Here is a 22,380-nt window from a genome sequence, read left to right as displayed (position 1 = left end):
TGGAATTGTGTCCCCTCTAGGGCCAGTTCATTCTTTGTGACCTGCACTTCTGTGGTGGACTTCTTTGACATTAGAAATATGGTAGAGTGATTCAGTCAATGAATGGATGGAAGTTTGCTTGATTGAGAAACAGATAAAAATAAACATCTTCTTTTCATGGTTTTACTTTAATTTGTTGATTTTTACTTTTGTAGCTAAAAACCTGGAACCTAAAGTGTTTTGCAGTCTGTTTGTACTGTATAGGTAATATTCAGAGTACTGTACTTCTATTGTAAAAACAATACATTTGTATTATTTAAGCTACTGTATATTAAACTATATGTCTGCTGGAGCCAATCCCAGCCAACAAAGTGTACAAGGCAGGAATAAATCCCCGGGCAGGGTGCCAGCCTACCACAGATATATATATTTATATTTATATATTGTATTACATATTAAAACTAAATGGTGCAATCATTGTATTAATTTTTACCTTCAGGACTGTAATTATGTCTTTTTTAACATGTATACACCTTGTCAGCCTTCCGTGTTACTTTGTCTCTTTTTGGATTGTCCCCAAAGTAGATATTGTTTCTACACTGAATTCCGGTTTACTTAAGACCTGGCAAAAATACGTTTTACTGTATGTCAAAGATTTGAACTATTTTTTTTACCCTAACATTTAGTCTACAGGTAAATGTTAATGTGTTTTTCAATGTAAAGTGATATACAGTATATAGTAGTAAGTAAGAACATTTTTATGAATACTCAGGACATTGATTGCCCCAGTAATCTACTGTATATTAAATCAACTGAAGACAAAAAGATAAATCCATGCTACTCCACTATGCTTTGCTGATTAAGGGCATATGCACTTTGCTACTTCAAAGCACCATACAACTCACTCTCGCCTCCCATTATTTTTTAGAAGGTCTCTGGATGGCAGTTGAGCCTTTGAATTACCACGCACCTCCAGTTGTACAGATGTATTTATACTTTATTCTGTCCATTATATCAAAACAATGTTTGCATTTAAAAGATCAAGATTAAGCTCTTTTTGGGCTGCCTATGTTCTACCATAATATGCAAAAGTCAAACTGTTCACAATTCAAAGAGGTACCATCTGTTTTTTTACAATTAATGCACCTTATCAGTACCCAGGTATATTTCTTTTATTCGCTTTCCAACAAAGAATACTTTGCTTGGATCCTTGCTGTATGTAAAATGTCTACAGCTATTAAGTGAAACTTTTATTATCAAACACAACAAAAGCAGCAGCAAATACTGTATGTAAGACATGACGAACTCCACATGGTAACATGTATATAGGCATAGGCTTGACTAGCATGATGCAAGCCTTACAACAGGGAAGCCTTTAAGTACAGTAGAGTGTGGTTGCATGGGGAAAAAAAACAACGAGCAATGGTGAGTTCCCCTTTAGTTGAAGAGTTGTGGGGCTTTGGAATTGACCTTGATAACTGGTGAAAGGCAAGTTTCACTATTGCCTTCCTCATGGACAAAGCAAAGAGCTGAACATTTTCCTTCTGGTAAAATCATATGAAAGGTACTGGGAATGTTTTTCATGTTAGACAAGAAAGATGAAAGTATTAGTGAAAGACCAAATTTAAACCCTTTAATTCACTTTGTATGTAAACAAGTCCATCAAACTTGTACACCATGTCAGATATCCACCAGGCCAATGTTAATACTTATTTACAGATGGTAAAGTACTTAATTATAAAAGCAAACTGCTTTGAAAATCAGTCTTCTAGTCAGGAGGTTGACGTCCTTAACTATAAAATACTTAGCTCAGAACATAAGCTATTTTAAATAAAAAATTTGTAAAAACTAAAATTTTTAAAAAATGCAGTTTAATCTTTAAAACGATTTCATTTCTGATTTGATCTTGGTTGAAAATATGGGAACTGCCTTTAAAACTTGGAATCTGTTGACTCATTTGGACCTGCTTTTTGAAGCTCAGTTCTATGCTTCTGCAGTTTCTACCCTTGAAAATGACAAGGTTTATTTTTACAGTCACTGATGTCCATTTTAAGGAGCACTTGGGCCTTCCAGGTAATTGCATTATCACCTTCAGTTCTTGTACCAATTTAATTTGAGAAGACAACAGTGCCAAAAATAACAGGGCAAATAAGAACAAAATTAAAGCAGCAAAAAGAGTGTTCAGTTGGGTGGAGTCAGAAGGATCCAGGTGGTGTGCTAATGCTTTTAAGGGTGCCTATTTATAGATTAGATCTGGAGTAGACACTGATTAAATATGTAGCTTTCTTTGCAGTCCTTCTCACCTTTCACATGCAATATAAAAGTCTGAAGATCACGTGGTTTCCAAACCTCATTGCACAGTCAGCGTGATCTTTGATTCACTGACAGAGTCATTATTAAATATTTCTTTCTGTAGCTGACTGCCTCGACGATAGTTATATATTTAGTCCTTGAAATGAAGCCTGCTGTTTTATTGGGCAAGCTGGGATCTTCTAAATTTAAACTCATGGGCACAGCACCGAGTCATCTGCTAGTGATTAACATCTCAAAGAATTTCCCACCCTTTCTGCCATCTCAATAGAAACAGGTCTGTCATTTTTCTTGTCTCTGGTTGCCCTGATATAATATTTGTGTTTACTTAATCAGCAAAAGTGATTATTTAATGATACTTACAGTAAAGCACAATTGACAAACTAAATGTGCTTCCAAGGTAACCGCAAGCACTTCATTTCATAGGACATACTGTATATGTAAGGAACATTCAGCAGTGTATGACAGTCAAAGATGCTTTCAGCTACCACAAAGATTCATGAAACATTGTCTCTTTGAGCTTCATGTATCATGTCAATGTTTATACTTAGGGTAAATGTAATAAGACAGAATGAAAGACAAATGTAGTATTATTTTGCAGAACAGATCAGATAAGGAACCAGAATGAACTAGCATACAGAGATGTAACCAGACCGGAAGGATTTAACAGATGTACAAAAAAGGCACAAGAAAAGAAGATAATAGAAAAAAATGGACAAAAACGTCAGGGATATTAAAATAGAATGGTTACTTTTTCAGTAAGTGAGTCGCTGTGAGAAAAGCAAAGCATTTCTGCACAGGCTCTGTCAGCCTCAGGCAAGTGATAATTATACTGCTTGCTGAAAAAGCATTCTCAGTGTTACTGTAGTGCTTCCTATGTCTTTTGTTAAGTATTTAACATAAAAAATGAAATAATGAAGAATAAGGTGAAATCATGAACATTTAAAGGATGGGAGATTGTTTCTCTTTCCTTAGTCGCTGTGGTTACTGTAACACATGTTAATGAAAAAGGTTCATTGCAGCATGCCTTCACTGGCCAGATTGTGTGCTGTCACCTTAAAGTAAATTATGCTAAAAATAAAAAAGCGTAATGTGAAAGGGAACAGCTGCTAGATATATCCTGAGGAAAACTTTGCAGTTCTGTTTTAAATATCTTTCTTGGAAGGTGACAGCTCCCATTTGATGCTGGAGAGTGGGGATGTTATTAAATGTTAGAGTGACGGTGTTATGATTTTGATAGCCACAGGATATGGAAGCATGGTCAAAATGGAAAAAAAAAGAATTCAGAGTCACTAGTCATGCACATTACCAGTAAACAAAACTCTATGCCAGCATGCCAACTACCTAATAAACACCAAACAGATACAATGTATGCATAAATTCCAAAACTTACAACAAGTAACTATTTTTTCAGTGTTGGTAATCACTCCACAAAGTACTAAAGGGCCTACTTCAGGAGGAAGACAGTTAATGTAGGTTGTAGTCAACCCACCTAGTGGGCCACCTTAGATAACCTTATGAAGAGCAGTATGAATATGCACAGAGGAGGTCAAATGAAGCCTTTTAATGTGTTGTATAGCATAAATTAAGTTAATTGTAGATTTGTAAATTCAGTAACATATGCTGTACCTGTGCAAGGTGTTACCCAGGGCTCCATCCCTGCACAGTCCTTTGGTATGTTGTCTACTTCTTTACCCACACATTGATGGTGTTGCAAGACATATGGCAGTTTGGTAATTGCAAGAGTGTAGGTATTTTTAAAGGGCAGAAATCTTACTCAAGGTCAGTCACTTCTGGATGACTTTTGTTGTTGACTTCCCAAATCTTATTTTGTAAATTGTTGTATTTGTCTTGTGGTTTTGGAATGCTGACTGCGCTGACAGTGAAACTGTGTTAGTGAAATTTGGAGATTTCTTTTGGACTTTGGCATTTATTAAAATGTTCCTTTTCTGCCCTGATTTTGTATACTATTGGTACAAGCATTTTATTTTCTCCTACTGCTGAAATTGAACCCTGGAAGGCACTTTTCTGCCCAGGGATGTCCCACTTTTCCTAATTCAATCACTTTGTAGTCTGAGTAATGAACTCATACTGAGAATAAGACCAAGTTTGAACACCATGACAAAACCTCAAACACACTTTGACATGATGTTAAGCACCCACGAAAAATTATTTCAGGCGTTAATTTTTTTTTCTTCTTCCTTAATATTGTTAGCACTCTGGACTGAAGTAGGCCACACATGGAATGAAGGACTATGATTAAGCTTTATGACATACTTTACATCAAATATTTTGATCAATCAGTACACAGTGCAAATGTATGGTGAAAGCAATTGGTGAGTGTCATCTTTAACTCTAATAGCCATTCATTTATGAAGTGTATTTTGTATGTTTTGTTCTGCTCTACATTGGAAGTTTTCATAGTGCATTGTCATTTAGTAAGTCAAACCACTTTCTGTAGTATATAGAGTGAACTAACACATTATCTTCGGTTAGTACCTGACTTAAAGAGAATTTTCTGTGCAATACTTGAAATGTGCAACGAGAAAAGTGACTCTTAACTCTATTTCTGGACTGAATATGATAGTGCTTCCCATTGACAATTGTCGAAAAAGAAGAGAGTTATTTAGGTTTAGTTTCTTACAAAGTCATACACTGCCACTGACTTTCCTATTTTTTTTTAATTATGTGTGTGGATGTGTGTGTGCGCGCGCGGGCGCACATACGCATATACATGTGTGCATTCACCAGCACTTTTAACATCCATGTTCAATGACACATGCTTTTAGGAAGCGATTATTGCTTCAATCTGTGCCACACCTTTTTTAAAATTTTACATTCCTAGACTGCACATTAAGAATTTCTTTTCTAGATATACTGTATATTCCAAATAAAAATACCTGCTGCTCAGTCAGGAAGAAGTAACTGTCTTCCAGTTTATTCCCAAAGTAATATAAAAAACTGCTGTACATTATATTTGCCTGAATAGACAAATGTCTTCCGCTGTATGCTTAGGAAGCTTAGTTCTGTTTAGAATATTAATACGGTAGAATGATTTTGATCAGAATATGCTATTCAGCCCAACAAGCTATCCAATTCTAGTCAACTATTTTCTCCAAAATAACATCAAGTTGGCTTTGAAAGTCCCTGAAGTACCACTCTTTACTACACTCTTTGATAACTTACTCCATGTGTCTATGGTTCTCTGTGTGAAGGAAAGCCTTCTATCATTTGTGTGAAATTTGCTTTTAACCAGGCTCTCTCTGTGTATCTACACTTTTATTAAATAAATAATTTGAAAGTAACACATGTATCAATTCCCTTCATAATTGTAAACATTTCAATCACTTCTACTCTTAATCTCTGTTTGCATAAACTTAACAGTTTTCTGCTCCTTCAGTCTTCAGTTATAGTTCATACAATACCTCTCAGTCCTGGAATCATCCTAGTCACCTCTTTTGATCCCAGTGTTTAAGTCAATTTTTCACCCATCTAAACAGTGTGCCTTGAAGTACAATTTGAATTACTACTTTTAGTGTAAACAATAGCCTCTAATTAAGTACTTAATTCAAAGCTTCCTAACAATCAAGATGTATTACCATATTTATTTGCTTTTCTTGCTTCCTCAGTGAATTCTAGTATGCAGATAAAACACGTTCTTCCACATCTGGACCCATGCTGCATTGATACTAATAGGCCTGTTCTTGTCATGTGATGCTCAATCATTTTTTAAAGGCTTGTATTAGTTTACATGTAAAGCATGTTAAAGTATATGTTCTGTATAATTCAATTCAAAGTTGTTTCTTTACAATGATGGTATATATTATTTTTCCACACAAAATTATAAAGTGAGGCACACTGTATTTTATAAATTTTAAAAAATAATTAGCCCTGTCTTTTTCATTTTATACTGGAACTAATGAGTGGCAGGATTACATTGTGAAGAAAATCTTTAAAACTTACTGAATACATAGCAAAGGTTTTGATTTATGAGAAAGTGCCTTCCAACTTTTTGAGGATTTCTAATGACTAAAGTATAATCAAAATGGTAAATTTTATTACAGATTCTTGGTACTTTAAGAATACATTATGTACTGCATTGTTTACCTGCTTGCATCATGGGTGGAGTTATGAAAGAACCAATCCCACTCCTGCAAGGAGTAAGATGCACACTATAGCATATGTAACACAGCACCATAACAATAGCATGAGTTTCACTGTACTATGTAAACCTAGCAATAAATCTAAACTGACTTGATTACACTGCATTGCATTTTTGTGCCCATAGCAGAGAAAAATATATTAATACAGTATTAATACAGTAATGGATGGGAGAAATTGAGAACAACAATTTTGATGATGATATTATTGTTAGAACATTATTATCTATTGGAACATTAATAATATCCAACTAGTGTTCCCTGCCTTGTGCTCAATGATTACTTGGACAGTCACCAGTTGCCCCAAGATCCTGCCTTGGATAAGTGGGTTAGAAATGTGGATGAATGGAGGGAGGACGAAGAGGAGGAGGGGTGATGATGAAGATGATGATGAAGGTTATTTTTGGCAGCACAGTGGCAAAGTGGTAGTGCTGCTGTATCGCAGTGATAATTAATTGTGGAAAGTAAAGATGACTGAAATGAAATTTTATTCATACTATTTGGTTATTATATTAAATATATAAAGTATTCCACGCAACCCTCCTTCCCTCCATGGAATTTGCATGGTCTCCCCACGTGCTCCAATTTCTTCTCGCAATCCGAAACACATGCAGGTTTGCTGTATTGATGCTACTAAAGTAATCCATCTGAAAGCCTATCTAGGAATTGTCCCTACCTTGTTTCTGATGCTTTCTAGGCTAGACTCCAGTTATCCTACAACCCTTCCCTGGATAAGCATATTTGAAAGATGGATGGATGTATGCTTATAACACCTGTTCTTGTCACTTCATTGCATGCTATGCGTATTGTCTCTCACTGAAGAATTCACCTTTGTTTTTATTTTTGTAGTGATTGTCCCACAAAGTCTATGACCCTTACAAAAGGTGTTTTTTGTATCTAGAGAGATATAAAGGACTCAGAAGTGGTACCTAATTATGTTTGATTATGATCAAATGACTGTCACCTTTGTGTCATGATTAATTTGTCATTTATGTAAACCTGGAGCTTCCAAAGCATAGAAGTTGCAGAAGAATACTTATGCAAACACTGACTTTTGAGTTATTCTTCTTTAGTTAAATATATACAGAAAATGGCTTATTTTGAATTTAGAAATATATTGTTACAGCATAAGAGCTCACATTAAAAATACTGAATGCATAAATAATGTGTGCAAATCTTTTGTCATACGGAAAATTTTGATGACTTTCATGGGGAGTAAATATGTTTCCATGCCACTGAAAGTGATTGTAAGTGTGCCTTTTTTCAGTTATTATTGTCTAATTGTCTACAGAACTGAGACAGAAATTTACATGTGGGCATCAACATTCAGTGTCAACAATTGTGCTTGGCAGTGACTTTTTGATGTAAACCTGAATTAGAGGAAGACCAGCAGTGAAGTAAAGCGCACATCCGGCATCCTTTTTAAATTGTTAAATTGTGCAAGAATGGTTTGCTTTTTGCTATTTTTCCTTCTTAAAACATGGATATTTTGCATTATGTGTGTCATCTGAAGAGGTGGATCAATACTTTATAACATTTTTCGCTTGAAAAATGAACGTATTCAGTAAGTTTTAAAGCTTTTCTTCATAATGGGACCCCGACACCAATTAGCTTCTTTATAAAATTCATGAGTCGAATAGTTATTTGTTAAAAAATATAAAATATATTTCACTTTAGAACAGTTTCAAGTGGCAAACTAATGTATATCATTACTGTGAAGAAATAATTGCAATGTTTGCTCTGAAGATGTTGATGGAGAAGTATAGAGAAGGCCAGAAGGAGTTACATTGCGTCGTTGTGGACCTGGAAAAGCATATGACAGGGTGCCTCGAGAAGAGCTGTGGTATGGTATGAAGAAGTCGGGAGTGGCAGAGAAGTATGTACGAGTTGTACAGGATATGTATGGGGGAAGTGTGACAGTGGTGAGGTCTGCGGTAGGAGTGACAGATGCATTCAAGGTGGAGGTGGGATTACATCAGGGATCGGCTCTGAGCCCTTTCTTATTTGCAATGGTGATGGACAGACTGACAGGTGAGATTAGACAGGAATCCCCATGGACTATGACATTTGCTGATGACATTGTGATCTGTAACGAAAGTAGGGAGCAGGTTGAGGAGACCCTGGGGAGGTGGAGATATGCTCTAGAGAGGAGAGAAATGAAGGTCAGTAAGAAAAAGACAGAATACGTGTGTAAATGAGAGTGAACTCAGTGGAATGGTGAGGATGCAGGGAGTAGAGTTGGCGAAGGTGGATGAGTTTAATTACTTGGGATCAACAGTATAGAGTAATGGGGATTGTGGAAGAGAGGTGAAAAAGAAAGTGCAGACAGGGTGGAGTGGGTGGAGAAGAGTGTCAGGAGTAATTTGTGACAGATGGGTATCAACAAATTGAAAGGGAAGGTCTACAGGATGGTAGCAAGACCAGCTATTTTATATGGGTTGGAGAAGGTGGCACTGACCAGAAAGCAGGAGACAGAGCTGGGGGTAGCAGAGTTAAAGATGCTAAGATTTGCACTGGGCATGACGAGGATGAACAAGATTAGAAATGAGTACATTAGAGGGTCAGCTTGTATTGGTATGGATATGTGCAGAGGAGAGATGCTGAGTATATTGGGAGAAGGATGCTAAGGATAGCGCTGCCAGGCAAGAGGAAAAGAGGAAGGCCTAAGTGAAGGTTTATGGATGTGGTGAAAGAGGACTTGCAGGTGATGGGTGTAACAGAACAAGATGCAGAGGACAAAAGATATGGAAGAAGATGATCCACTGTGGCAACCCCTAACGGGTGTAGCCAAAAGAAGAACAAGTGAGTTTTTACAACAACATACAATTTAATATTACTAAATATAAAATATTAGTAATAGTTTTTTTAGTTTAATTCAGGATCATGAGAGCAATGTACACAAGGCAGAAAGAAGTCTGGGATAAAAAAAACTGAGGACCGTGGCATTAACCCTGCTGTTCAATGTAAACTAATCCAAGACCAATTCAGTGGAAATCCCTGAGCTCAAACACATTCAGTGAACAGTGCTCATCAATGGAGCATTTAAGCAACTTGTTTTCTACAGCAATAAATGTAAAATAATCTGTCTTACATTATGGAAGATGAAAAAAACGTGCCAATGCTATTTTTATGCTATAAAAACAGTTAAATAGAGGCAGCATATTTCACCATACATTTGTTCTCCTCCTCTATGAATGGTAAAATTTATTGTCTTGTGGACATATCAGAGATTATCAGTAAAGTAAAGAACATTCAATCTTTGTGATTCATTTGTAGAAGAACATGTGACCCTTAGATACTTTCAGTGTTTTGAATAAGTGAGATAATCTTATGTGATGGAAGCTTTTCTTTGATTGTTCAGCACATTGTCCAAATAAATAGGATTCCAGTTTTCTGTAGTGTATGAATACTGCAATCCTAATTCTCTAATTTAAGCATGCTTCATGTATAGTGCTGTGTTCTCCGCTGGTGTTAAGCATAACTCTCCTGAACCTTCACTGCTGTGGTGTCCAGTCTGAGTTCTCCCACAATATGGTACTTTCAAATACTACAGTATATACTGAATCTCATCTCATTTTTTCAACTGCTTTTCCTGTCAAGGGTCATGGCAAATATCATATATAATATATATATATATATATATAATTTAATATAATAACCAAATATTTTATGTAAAATTCCATTCCAGTCATCTTTACTTTCCACAATACATATATGAAGACTTCATGCTTAATTTGAGAAGTATAGCATGACAAAAGAATCAGGAGAACATGAATGCAGGTCAAATCTACACACTGTGTTCACTCTAAACTTTCACTCTTTAGACACGTCATGATCCTATTTTCCTTTTAAATCTTACCTCTGGTGCCCCCTCTACCAGTTGATTGTGCTCTGTGATCCAGTGAAGAGATGTAATGACAAGAAGAGTGTGTAATAGTGGCCACCGTAGTCTAATCATCTGTAAGATATAGAAGATAAAGTTTCTTAACACAGTTTCCACTTAATGTCCTCTGTAGGGTATGGCAAAAAATACAAGAGGGTCATTACATCCAAGTATTGGCTAAAATACTTTTTATTTCACTTTGTTAATCTCCGTCTTTGGAAAGAATTAATAGTCTTTGGTGGAATCAAGTGGAATCTCCAACTAGATTTCATCTTGAGGTTCCTCATCTAGATAATATATTTGAAATATCCATTTACAATAAGTAAAACACATAAAGGAAGACTGAGGAGCTAGGCCTATGAAAAGGTATTTTCCTCACCTAGAGTACCACCAAGGGTGAGGAACGGGAATGGTGATACATGAGAGCAGTTGTGAGGAGTAAAGAATATCTCATCTCATTTTTTGTAAAAACCTTTCTTGGTGAAAGTAGCAGTGGCAGCAGACCAAGCAGGTCAGCCAAGGCTTCCCTGTCCCCAGCTACAAATTCCAGTTCCTGGGGAATTCCCAGGCATTTCCAAGCCAGCTGAAAGTTATAATCTCTCCTGCATGTCCTGGGTCTGCTGCAGGTCTCTGCCGAATAGGACATACCCAGATGGCAGACTTATGACATATAATATAACATAAGAAAACACTGTAGTGTCCTTATGTATTTATTAGGGCTGGAGTAGCTCAGAATGGTATTTTATATTAATTTTTCCCTTTCTAAGAATATGAAATAACTCAGGCTATTGTTCCCAGCAGATTAGCATTACAAAATGTTAGGTTGTTTCAAGTGAAAGCTTACAGTGAAACCTGACCTTGCTGCACAACTCTTTTATTAGCACTAGTGACAATATGACTTTGTGAAGGTGACTGAAGTCAAGTTTCATTCACACTGATAGGGTTTCCTTTAAAATAAATGTAGTTAGTATGAACTTGGCCTTGTAACCTGTGATTACACCAACATTATCCCAAGACTAACAGAAGTAAATCCACGAATACCTATTTTTGAAGGTAACAAAGATAGTAACTTAAACTGTGTATTGTCTGGGTTTATGATTTTATCAGGAATTAATCTGTAAAATTCAGTGCTCAGTAAACATAGATATAACATGTCGAAGTGCAAATATCCACAGGTTAACTGTTTGACATCAAAATTTAGAAGCAATAATATAAAGTTAGGCAATGCAATCCAAAATATAGAAATGATTTCATTTGACAATATCTAATGCAGTAGCAAGTTGGCACCATGATTAGCACTACTACCTCACAGCTCCATTGACCCCCTGAATGGATTTGGTTCCTCACCTTTTGAATATTTATGTGCACTTTCACTGTTTTCCTTATGAAGACAGTTTTACCACCCACATACCGAAGAATCCGATGTTTAGCAAATCTGAGCTGGACTGGCTTCACGAAGTTTAGGTGTGTGCATGAGTTGTGTATGAGAATGTTCCCTTCAATACTGTAGCACTCCACTCAGGTTTTGTTCCAGTCTCCTGGAGCTGTTCAATTGACAAAAAAGGTGCTTATAAGTAGGTGGCTACAATGAATATATGCAGTCATTGCAGCCCTCCATTAACTAGATCAAGCTGCCAGCCTATGAGGAACCTGCTAATCTGTTTTCATTTTCAATTGCTCAAGGAATCCAAAAAAGAGCAATAGCCTCAGCTTTCATCAATGCAGGGTCCCAAAAATTCAGAAAGAAAAAAAACTCTACTATAATTGATTTCTTTCTGTGCTTGCGCCAGGTCTGCACCTGTCAATTCCTCTTGTTTGTAGTTTGTAGTCTATTAAGAGATCTGCGGCCTACAGATTTTTTTAGTTGCTTCCTTATAAAACTCCAGCTTAGTCAGGAGGGATCACTTTTGTCTAAATGTATTCTAACACACTTTGGATAGATAGATAGATAGATAGATAGATAGATAGATAGATAGATAGATAGATAGATAGATATAGATACTACTGGTAATACTGAATAACTGTGCTTCTCTTGTATACAGCAAACCTATAATCAGCAGAGCCTGCCTGATTGTGTTTTACATAATGGTATACTGTTGGGTGAATTACATAAATTATTCCAGATTTTTTCTCATTTTGTAGTGACCTCAGATAAGCAAGTGTTATTAGTTTGTCTGTCTGTATGATTATTAGGTCCTGTGAGTTTAAGATTTTGCATCTACTGACCTCTCCATTCTTCCAAATTTCACAAAAAATGAGAAGCAAGTGCATTTGCTTTTTCCATCTTCTGATGTGTGTAGGTGTGTGTCTGTGTGTGTGTGTGTGTGTATATACACGCACGTACAGTTCCTTAAGTATTTGGACAGTTACACAATTTTCGTAATTTTGACTCTGTACACCACCAGAAAGGGTTTAAAATAAAGCAATAACTATATGATTGAAGTGTAGATTTTCAGCTTTATTTTAAAAGGTCTATCCAAATATCGTATGAGCTGTTTAGCAATGACAGCCATTTTTCTGCATAGCACCCCTATTTCCAGGGGTTCAAATGTATATGGAAATTGGACTGATCTATAGCTAGGTGGGAGCAGGTCTCTCATTATTACATTAACTATTAAGTAGGAAGAAGATCTAGAATTGGTTCCAAGTGTGGAATTTGTATTTGGAAGCTGCCACTCTGAACTCTCCATATGCGGTCCAAAGCTGCCCATGAAAATAAAAGCTTTTTTATCATTAGTCTGAGGAAACAAAACAATCCCTTTAGAGAGATAGCAGAAACATGTGGAATGGTCAAATCCACCATCCGGTCCATTCTTAAAAAACAGAAACACACCAGTGAACTCAATAAAACCAGAAGGTCTGGAAAACTAGAAGACAACTGTGCTGGATAATTGCAGAATTTGTTCCTTGGTGAAGAAGAACCCCTTCACAACATCTAGCCAAACCAAGAGCACACTGCAGGAGGTAGGCCCATCATTGCCAACCTCTACAATTAAGAAAAGATTTCATTAAGACAGAGGGTGTAACCACAAGGTGCAAAACACTGGTAAGCCTCAAGCATAGAAAGGACAGAAGTGTAAAGAGCTACAATGTCTGCTCAAATTCAGCCAAATGCTGCAAAACTCATATTATGAAACTTTACAGTACAGATGAACAATGGGCAAAACATACTGTAAAAGCAAACTAAGTGATTTTCAACACAAAGTAGTAGAAGATTCTTTAAAGGCCAAGTCAGTCAACTGACCTCAAACCAATTGGACATGCATTTCACTTACTGAAAATGAAACTGCTGATAGAAAGTCCAAAGAACAAGCAACAATTGAAGACAGCTGCAGTAAAGGCCCACTAAAGTGGAAACCCAGCACTTGGAGATGGCAATGGGTCCAAGACTTCAGGCAATCATTGTCAACAAAGGATTTTCAACCAAATATTGAAAATGTTCATTATATTTATTATTATATTAGTTTGCCCAAATACTTTTAAGCCTCTGGAAATGGGGGAGGCTATGCAGAAAAATGGTTGTCATTCCTAAGTGACTCATATGATGTTTTTGGTAAACTCCATTAATTAAATGTGAGTGTAGCAGCAGTGCTGCATCAAAGGGCTCAAGAGTTCTCCAGGTCCCCCATGGCAGTGGCAAAAAGCCTCAACAGGGTAGAGCTTCCATGCTCCAAACCCGTGGTACCATCGCACTCCATTGGTTCTGCCCTCTAGCACTTCGGGGGAGGCAATGCTCTAGAAATGCTCCCTCCCTCGGTTCTTCCAATGTAAAGGCATCCTGGCCATCCGCCACAATATATATAAATCTTTACCCCAGCTGTTCTTAATCTGCTTACTTTCTCTTTGATTGTTGTGACAGATTTCCTTACCTAGCCAAACTGCATACAGAAGTGTACCCCATTATGCTTCAATGAATTGTTTTCAGGCTATGCAGCTACACTCTTTGAAGCCCCTGTCTCTCAATGACAGCTAGCAACTTACTTTACAAGCATCCCTAAGTCCCATCTGTCAGACACTATTTTGTCTTGCTAATCTCTTATGTCACAAGTAGTGTGTTGCACTCGATCATTTACGAAAGCACTCCCTAACTCCTTCACTACAATAGGATGTGTTGCACACCTTCTAACAAAGGATTGACTGCAATACTGAGTGCTACACATGTTTCCTTTATATCTTCCCATGACTCTACACCAGTGTTTCCCAAACTCGGTCCTGGGGACCCGCAGTGGCTACAGGTGTTTGTTTCAACCAGCTTCTGTTTTTAAGTGAACCCCTGGGCAAATTAAGTTCTGTGTTTAGGGAACAGTATAAACATTAGAAAACTAAATTTGCTAAAAAAAAAAAAATAATAAAATGTACCAAGCAGTTATATAGCAATAATGTATTTTTTTCTTTTTAACTCTTTTAGGGATGATGTCGACTTTTGTCAACAGCTGGGGTTGAGGTTGAATGTTGACTTTAGTTGACATCCAGGGGCAGAGGGTAATAATCAGCTGGAGAAGTCAACAAAACTCACCATCACGTTACGAGTAGACCCTCTTTGCTAGGAGGACTGGTAGACTCATTGACTTGACATCAAATCCCTTTGTGTGTGTGTGAGGAGTGTAGAGTAAACAACGTTTAGAAAGGCATTGATGTCGAGCAAAAGAGCAAAGCAAATATGCAGAGCAAAATACTCTGTGGGCATTATTAATTTTTTTGCTTTTTTGCATACTATTGCTGAATCAGACAGTGACTTACCAAACTCCAATTTTGATGCAAGTGATCTGGAAATCAAACATGAAAGGCAGGTAGCAGTTTCTTTTCCAGTGAGTGCCGTTTAGAATATAAATGGTTAGACAAACAGGTATGTAGTAAGTATGTAAGCAGTGTGACAGCTGATCTTAGAAAGCTTTAATTTTTAAATGCATTTAGTGTTTGCTTTGTATGCTTTTAGAAAACTGAGTTTTTGGGAAAAATATTCAGACCTGGGAGAAAATAAAAAAATAATTAGCCCTGAAAGAGTTAACAGTATTTTCATCTTGATTTTCATTCTACTTTTCAAGGTGTTCTAAATGTTTAATTAATCCATTATTTACTGATTAGTGGGTCTGACTCTAAGGTAGTTGCAGCCTTTGATTATTCAGTGTTGTTTGCATGTCTGATCTGCTCGTTTTAAATTGACATTATTAAGATGCAACGCAGAGAAAAAAAAAAATACAGAGAAAGGGCAAAGTATAATGAAATCAACAAAAGAGAGTTAAGCATTTAAATCTATAGCCAAAGCAGAAATATTTAGAAATGTCTTATAAATGTAAAAATCATGCTGCTATGCTTTTCGGAATGTCGAATAAAAGAAAAAAAAAAAACAGCTAATTAAATGAGCTCAGTGTTATCAGGTGTTGTCACTGATTAGGAATTTGGTTGGAACAAAAACCTGCAGCCACAGTGGGTCCCCAGGGCCGAGTTTGGGAAACACTGCTCTACACGTAAGAACTGTATGGTGCATAGCTTCTTACTTATTTGGCCAACACTGTAGGTATTAAACCTGAATATGCTATAGGACTGGCTGTTCCCCTTTGTTGTGTGAGTTTTTCAACATTATTTCATGGTAACTCTGACACTTCATACTCCATCTGGTGATATAGTAATCACTTCTAAGTTGCCACAGCAGTTTTCCACCTCCACCAAGTACTCAAAGTTAAATTTTTGACCCTTTTTTATCAAAGTATTATCAAGTCATCCTTGTTTTTTTACAGGGAGTCTTAAATTTCTAACAGTATGGCTGTATCCTGCCTGTGCTGATTCAGCATTGTTTGGCATACCATTTCTTCCCTAGACCAGCTGTTAGCCTATGTGGCCAACATGAATACCCCCTGGGTAAGGAGCTCTAGATGTGCTCAACTGATGATGTTGGCACAGGCAGGGATACATTACTTGTTTCATACATCAATTTGACTGACTTTACTCATGTTTACTTAGACTTATCATAATGCAGTGAAACAAGTTGTAATCTAACCAGATAAATGAGGCTGGAGTAAAAGGGATAAACGAAATGAACGGAATGTTCATATAAAATTTCTTGTTGCTACTGATCAAGTTTCACACTTGCACAAAATTTAATTCCACAGGAATCATCCCACTTTTCATTGTACGCCAAAATTGTGATACATCAGTAAAATATAATTTCATAAAAATTTAAAAGCTTTACAGTAATCCAAGATCTGAGTAGTCAGGATGATATCTTACTGAATTAATGATGATAAACTAGGCATGTTAACCAATTACCATTCTAAATGATAAACACAAATAAATAAATATCATTATAGTACAACTTAAAAGATTACAAGTTACACAATTAATTAAACAATTGTCATTTTTAAACTTGCATCAATGCATTATGAAATTATTTCTAAAATGTAATCACAGCAACAAAAATTCAAGCATTTGCAATTTTAATTGCATTTCTCCAAAATATAACAATCCAAACTATAGCTGGTAACAATGCAGCTTACATGAGCCAGTCCCAAGAAAGTCTAAACCAAAATGAAATATTTTATTGGCTAGTGTGTTTCAAGTCATCTTTATTCATCAGGGCCAGAAATTTTGAAGTAGAAACAACTAATGATTTGTAACTTTCTAACAAAAGCCAAAATGTACTATAAGTAATGAAATATAAATGCATCCATCCGTTTTCTTAACCTGCTTATCTAGAACCAGTTGCAGGAGCATATCCCAGCAAAGATCAGGCACAAGTACTCAAGTACAGCATTTCTTGTTTCTCATCATTTGTGTTTGGTTCCCCCTTTGAAGTCCACAGTTCTGAATGTACATACAAAACAGTGCTTGAAGTGGATATACATAAGTGACAGTACTGTAAATGTTATAATGATGTATTAACATAAAGTGCAAGGACCAGTTGCTTCAAACATTGCAACATAATTTCTATGGCCTCCCCATTAAAAAATCAAGTGCCACGATCTAAGCACAGCACTGGTGTATTGTTCGACTTAAGTGCTGCAACCAAAGAATGGTGGCGGGGTGTTAGGGAGTCCCCTTTGGAGTTACCAGCACCATGCTTGGGGGGCTGGAGATAGATTGAATGGGTAAACATGATGAAATCCGGTAAGCTAGAAAACTTTGCCTATACACACCTAACCAAGCACAAATGCAACAAATTTTAAACAGCTGGGCGGTGGGCATTTCTGTTCAAAGTAGGCAGACTCACATGTAAATGTCAGGAGTGGAGGCTGCCATTCAAAATCTGTAGATGCGAATGTTTGTTACAATGCAGTAGCTTATGGTGGAACATGTTAAGTTTTAAATTGACACCATAAGTCCAAGGGTGTTTCAATTTACAGGTGTCGTGCATGGCTTTACAAAACCAAGGAATAGAGGGGGTTGAGGTGTGTTCTTTGGGTTTTTGTGTATGTTCAAATAGTGGTGTAACATTGACCAGGGGCTGTATTGTACAGTGTATAATGGTCAAATGAATCAGGGGCTTATTGTTATTAAATAATAGAGAAAAAGATCAAGGGTGGGGCATATAACATCTGAAACCCCTACCCCACTCGCGATGCCACTGCACTGCTGTTGGATTGTCTTGGATTTGAGGGCACCACATTCACCTCTAATTCTCTCTCACTCCCTTTTTGCTTATAGCAGAAGTAGCACCAATGCTCAAAGCCACAGTTTATAGCATGCTACTAACCACTGACCTTGGCATCTTCCTTGAGTCTCACCAAAATTTTTCCTTCCATTTCATACCTGAATGAATATAGCAAAAGTGATCTCATCTCCTTTTATTCCCAGTTCCCAGGGTTCCACCTCTTTGGTTGTTTTTTTTTTTTTTTAATTTTATCGATTTTATTGTAAGCATTCCATACAAATAGATCAATTTTTTTTTAAATATGATTGAAAACAAATCAACCCCCAACCCTGATCTGCTTGTTTATTCATCTGATTAGTTAGTGCTAGTGTTCAGCCCATCAATCGCTTCTCCTCTGCACTTTGTTTGCATAAAATATGTAGTGTAAAGCATGCAAGTTACCAAAATTATTTAGCGAAATAAACAAAAGTGTCAGCTAATTTTATTATTTTCAATCAAATCAGTAAAATTGTTTTTGTGATTTTGGTGTATTTAGTTTTGCTATATTTTTACCCCTAAATATTGATTTATCAAAACATCCTTTTTTTAGTGGATACGTACAGCCCTAGAAGTACTATCCTGCAAAATTGCAACTGTTTAACTAAATGGAAAATAGCATTTTTTGTTAATGAGTGTGTCAAATTTGCATAATGTATATTTAGATTTATATTGACCCTCTTTATAATAGTAATATGCTACCACCTGGACTTAAATGGTAAAAAGAAAGATGATGAAAAATGGTTTGATATGTGATGAACCATGCAGGGAAAACCAGTAGAATTTAAAGAAAGCAGATGAGGTCACTGACCTCAGTATAGCTTCACAGGCTGCAGATGCAGAGTTTGTGAAGTTAGAGGACTTCTCAGTGTAGCATGTGTCTGTTTTATTTACCACCACCAGAATGGGATTATGTGATTTTTAAAATCAAAAATTTTAATTTGACAAGAGGATGGTTAATTTGGCTGAAATGTTAAGCTAATGGATTCCCATCTGATCCTACCCTGATGCTACAGCTATGTAGTGTTAAACACTCCAGTAACTCCAATATGCAGAAATGTCTACACATACAAATATGGACAAGAATATTTCAATAAGTAATTCCCCTAGAACTGACATTTGACTTGTGCTTAATTTTATTTCTCTAATGTAAAGCAGTTCAAGATCAGTTTTTCAACAGTCAGTGAAAACAAAAAGTACACAGCAGCAAGTAGAGTTTTTATCCACGATACAGAATAACCACAAAATGCATGCCACTGACCTTCATACCAACGTGGTGTTTACGTCACGCAATGTGTATTTCTGGCCACCTGTGCATGGCAACATAGCAGCAATGGGATCAAAATGGTGGCTCCCGTACCTAAGCAAATATGGCCTCAAAAAAGATCTGAAAATATTCTGACAGTCTTAATTTTTCTGGAAAAAGACTGATCACAAAATCAAGCTTTCTGTGCATAGCAATGTGACCAGCAACAGGACACGAACTAAGCCCAAAATGGCAGCACCCACAAAAAAAAAGTGTTATTTTGATAAAGCATTGAATATTTTAACTAATTTGACAATTGTTTTTAGCATAGATTGCGCTTTAAATGTAGACTGTCCATATTCCAAAACCCCCGAAAAGTCATAAAGAGAATGAAATAAACACTAAATGAATCCATACAAAAATTAAAGACAAAATTGTTTTATAACAACATTACGGGATAATTGGTCCTATTCTGAGCCAAATTCAGTTTTTCTACCAGTCACAAAATGTGTCTAAATTTCACATATTAAATTATGCACAACTGAGTAGGAGCTCCTTCAATTTCTAAACGTAAACATTAACAATGTTCAAAATCTACAACTTCATATCCACAGGAATTGCAGGGTTTGGGGGCGTAGTTCATGTTTAATGACATCACATTTGAACATTGTGTATAAAAGAATAATAACCAATAAGAGATGCAAAGAAGATTTTTTTTATTTCTTCACCACAAAATAGCTCCCAAAGTATAGCAGAGATGATTCTAGGATTCCGGTGATCCCACAGATATTTGTAGAAAGACTCTGGTCTTGTTCTTAGCCCTGCACATTTTCCAATATGTTTTTATTTCATTTTTTTTTTTTTTTTCATTTTTTGTTTTTGAATGGCTCCTTTGAGTATTCTTTAGTGAGCCCCCAAATGCTCTGCCTGATTTGCTCCTAAGGTTTTCCACTGACTCCGCCAAATACTGAAATCCTGCAGATTCTCAGAATTTCATAACCTTTCATATGAAACCCACAAAATATATGCAAGATTATTTTAATGTTTTGTTCAGATGAAGCATGGCTAAAACTTACTGATCTACAGTATATTATTCCTATTATTCACAAGATTCTTAGTGTGGATTTGACTCTCTGTGACATTTAGCTTATTCCGAACAATGGCTAGTTGTTAACGGTCAGTGCTGACAGAAGTGCACGTATCTCCAATCTTTTGAGTTGCTTACAGTGTATCCCCTGTAAAGGTCATTCTTCCATACAGGTGGGCTTTCCAAAGAGTTTGTGTTTGTTTCACCTGCTGTGAGGCTCAAAAAGAGTGCAACAGCCGGCTGCTGACCTTTTTGTATCAATTATACTCTAGAGCCCAGCTGTACAATTTAACACATGGTCCTGCATATCCTTGAAGCAGACTCCTGTTTGGGGAGAAGGGGGGGTGAGCAGAAGTACCAGCAGTCTGTCAAATGAAAATGTCTCATTTCTTACTTTGTTTTTTTTTTCTTTCAAAAATAGTCACTCAAGTCCAGAAATTATTCATTGACCTTTGTTTTTAATTTGAAATTCCAAGAAAATGTACTGTATATATTCCTGAGCTATAGTATTGGCAGGTTTTCAAAAATCTCTAATTCCCAGCAGATGATCATATTTGTTTGTTGTAGTGCAAGGAAGTAATTGAGAAATGATCACTGCAGCCTGTTACATATATCTAATTACAAAATATGACATTCCAAATTGCAGAGCCTTGCAAATGAGAAGCAGTCAACTTGTTAGTGTTGAAGTGTTGGACATAAAGCTGACCATTAATGACTGTTCTTATATTTTTTGCAATTAAGGCAAATTGAGCAAATTAAAATGATAATTAAGTTTTATTGTAGTCTGTAACTAGAGTTAATCTAAGTATAAATGTATGCATGTAACTTATATATTATATTCTATTATATTCTATTATATTATAATATATTATATTATATTATATTATATTATATTATATTATATTATATTATATTATATTATATTATATTATATTATATCCATCCACTTCCTACATCTGTTTGTGCACTATTAACATTTAGGTTAGTCCTTATGTTAAAATGCTTCTATCCGATTTATGAATTGGCCAACACCTATTCTGGTAGCATGAGGGCAAGGCGAGAACGTACTCTGGACTGTCCATCTCATCCGCATTCATTCATTCATTCAGATTCAATTCATAGTCACCATTCAATCTAAGCACTTGCTGAAACACTGAAGTAATGAGAGAAAATCTGCACAAGCACAAAGAGAACACGCAACCTCAATATAAATAAACATGCAGGGATTTGAACTCAGTTTTTATATAATAATACACATGTATAATTGTTATATAATTGAAGGACACATCATTTATCATTATAGGTTTAATTGTATTCCTTGAAATGTTATCAGTCACAAGCATGCAAAATTCTTAAACATTGATGACAAGCAAAAACATTTTTAAAGCTGACTAGCATACTTAGAAATGCATTTTAGAAGACATATAATGTATTTGAAAATAACTATATATTTATATAAGAATACATTTATCCTAATGTGAATTAAGTGAAAAAAAGACTAGATCAAAAATGAGCCTTCTACTATAATTTAATTAAATACAAGGAGGTATTTATTTTAATTTACATATGCTGATTTCAGATAAAAAATAAAATACCTTTTGCAGTTCGTTGTAGTTGCCACAGCTCAAAGCAAACCTAAAAAGACCATGCTCATAATTTCTCACAATTTCTTTATTTCCTGCATTTAGCTATCCAGCCATGGTATCTGTGACCTACCTTCAGGAGCTGGCTCTGGGATGGATAGATCTGCAATCGTAAAGTTCAAGTTTTCCCTCTCTTTGTTGGGTGCGCTTGTTGACTCTGAGGTTTTTTATAGCCTCTCCTTAGATGTCAGCCTTCCAATCAGTGTGGGGCTTTTTCTGACATCATTCTAAACATTTTCCATTGCTACTTAACTTAAACCTCTCTCTCCCTCAGACATTTTAATATTTAGTGGGCCAATAAAGGTTATTAGCTACTAATTAAGTGTCTGGCTTTTGAAGATCACAGCTGGATGAAGAATGAGAGACTATTATGGGTTATTGCATTTTTTAGATTAGTTTACTTATTTATTTTTTCAGCCAGACGATAGAGACTGTATTGCATAACAAA

General features: G+C 36.1%; 1 protein-coding gene across 2 annotated transcripts in view; it reads right to left on the bottom strand.

Annotated features, from left to right (window-relative positions):
* The window catches only part of ostn (osteocrin), a 28,688-nt gene extending 6,579 nt beyond the window's left edge, over window positions 1-22,109 (bottom strand). Inside the window, exons 1-2 of one of the 2 annotated variants that reach the window (XM_039765730.1) lie at window positions 22,006-22,109; window positions 10,309-10,407 (exon numbers count right to left, since the gene is read on the bottom strand). In XM_039765730.1, coding sequence (XP_039621664.1) covers window positions 10,309-10,407 — 99 coding nt within the window. In that variant the 5' untranslated portion in view covers window positions 22,006-22,109. Of the gene's footprint in view, window positions 1-10,308; window positions 10,408-21,884; window positions 21,985-22,005 lie in introns of those variants that run through there. The other variant, XM_039765739.1, reaches the window with a different exon arrangement.
* Between the last annotated feature and the right edge of the window lie 271 nt (window positions 22,110-22,380).

Source organism: Polypterus senegalus, chromosome 1 (genome assembly GCF_016835505.1).
Source record: "Polypterus senegalus isolate Bchr_013 chromosome 1, ASM1683550v1, whole genome shotgun sequence".
NCBI lineage: Eukaryota > Metazoa > Chordata > Cladistia > Polypteriformes > Polypteridae > Polypterus > Polypterus senegalus.
The sequence above is the reverse complement of the archived record's forward strand: the minus strand, read 5'-3'. Positions and strand labels throughout refer to the sequence as shown.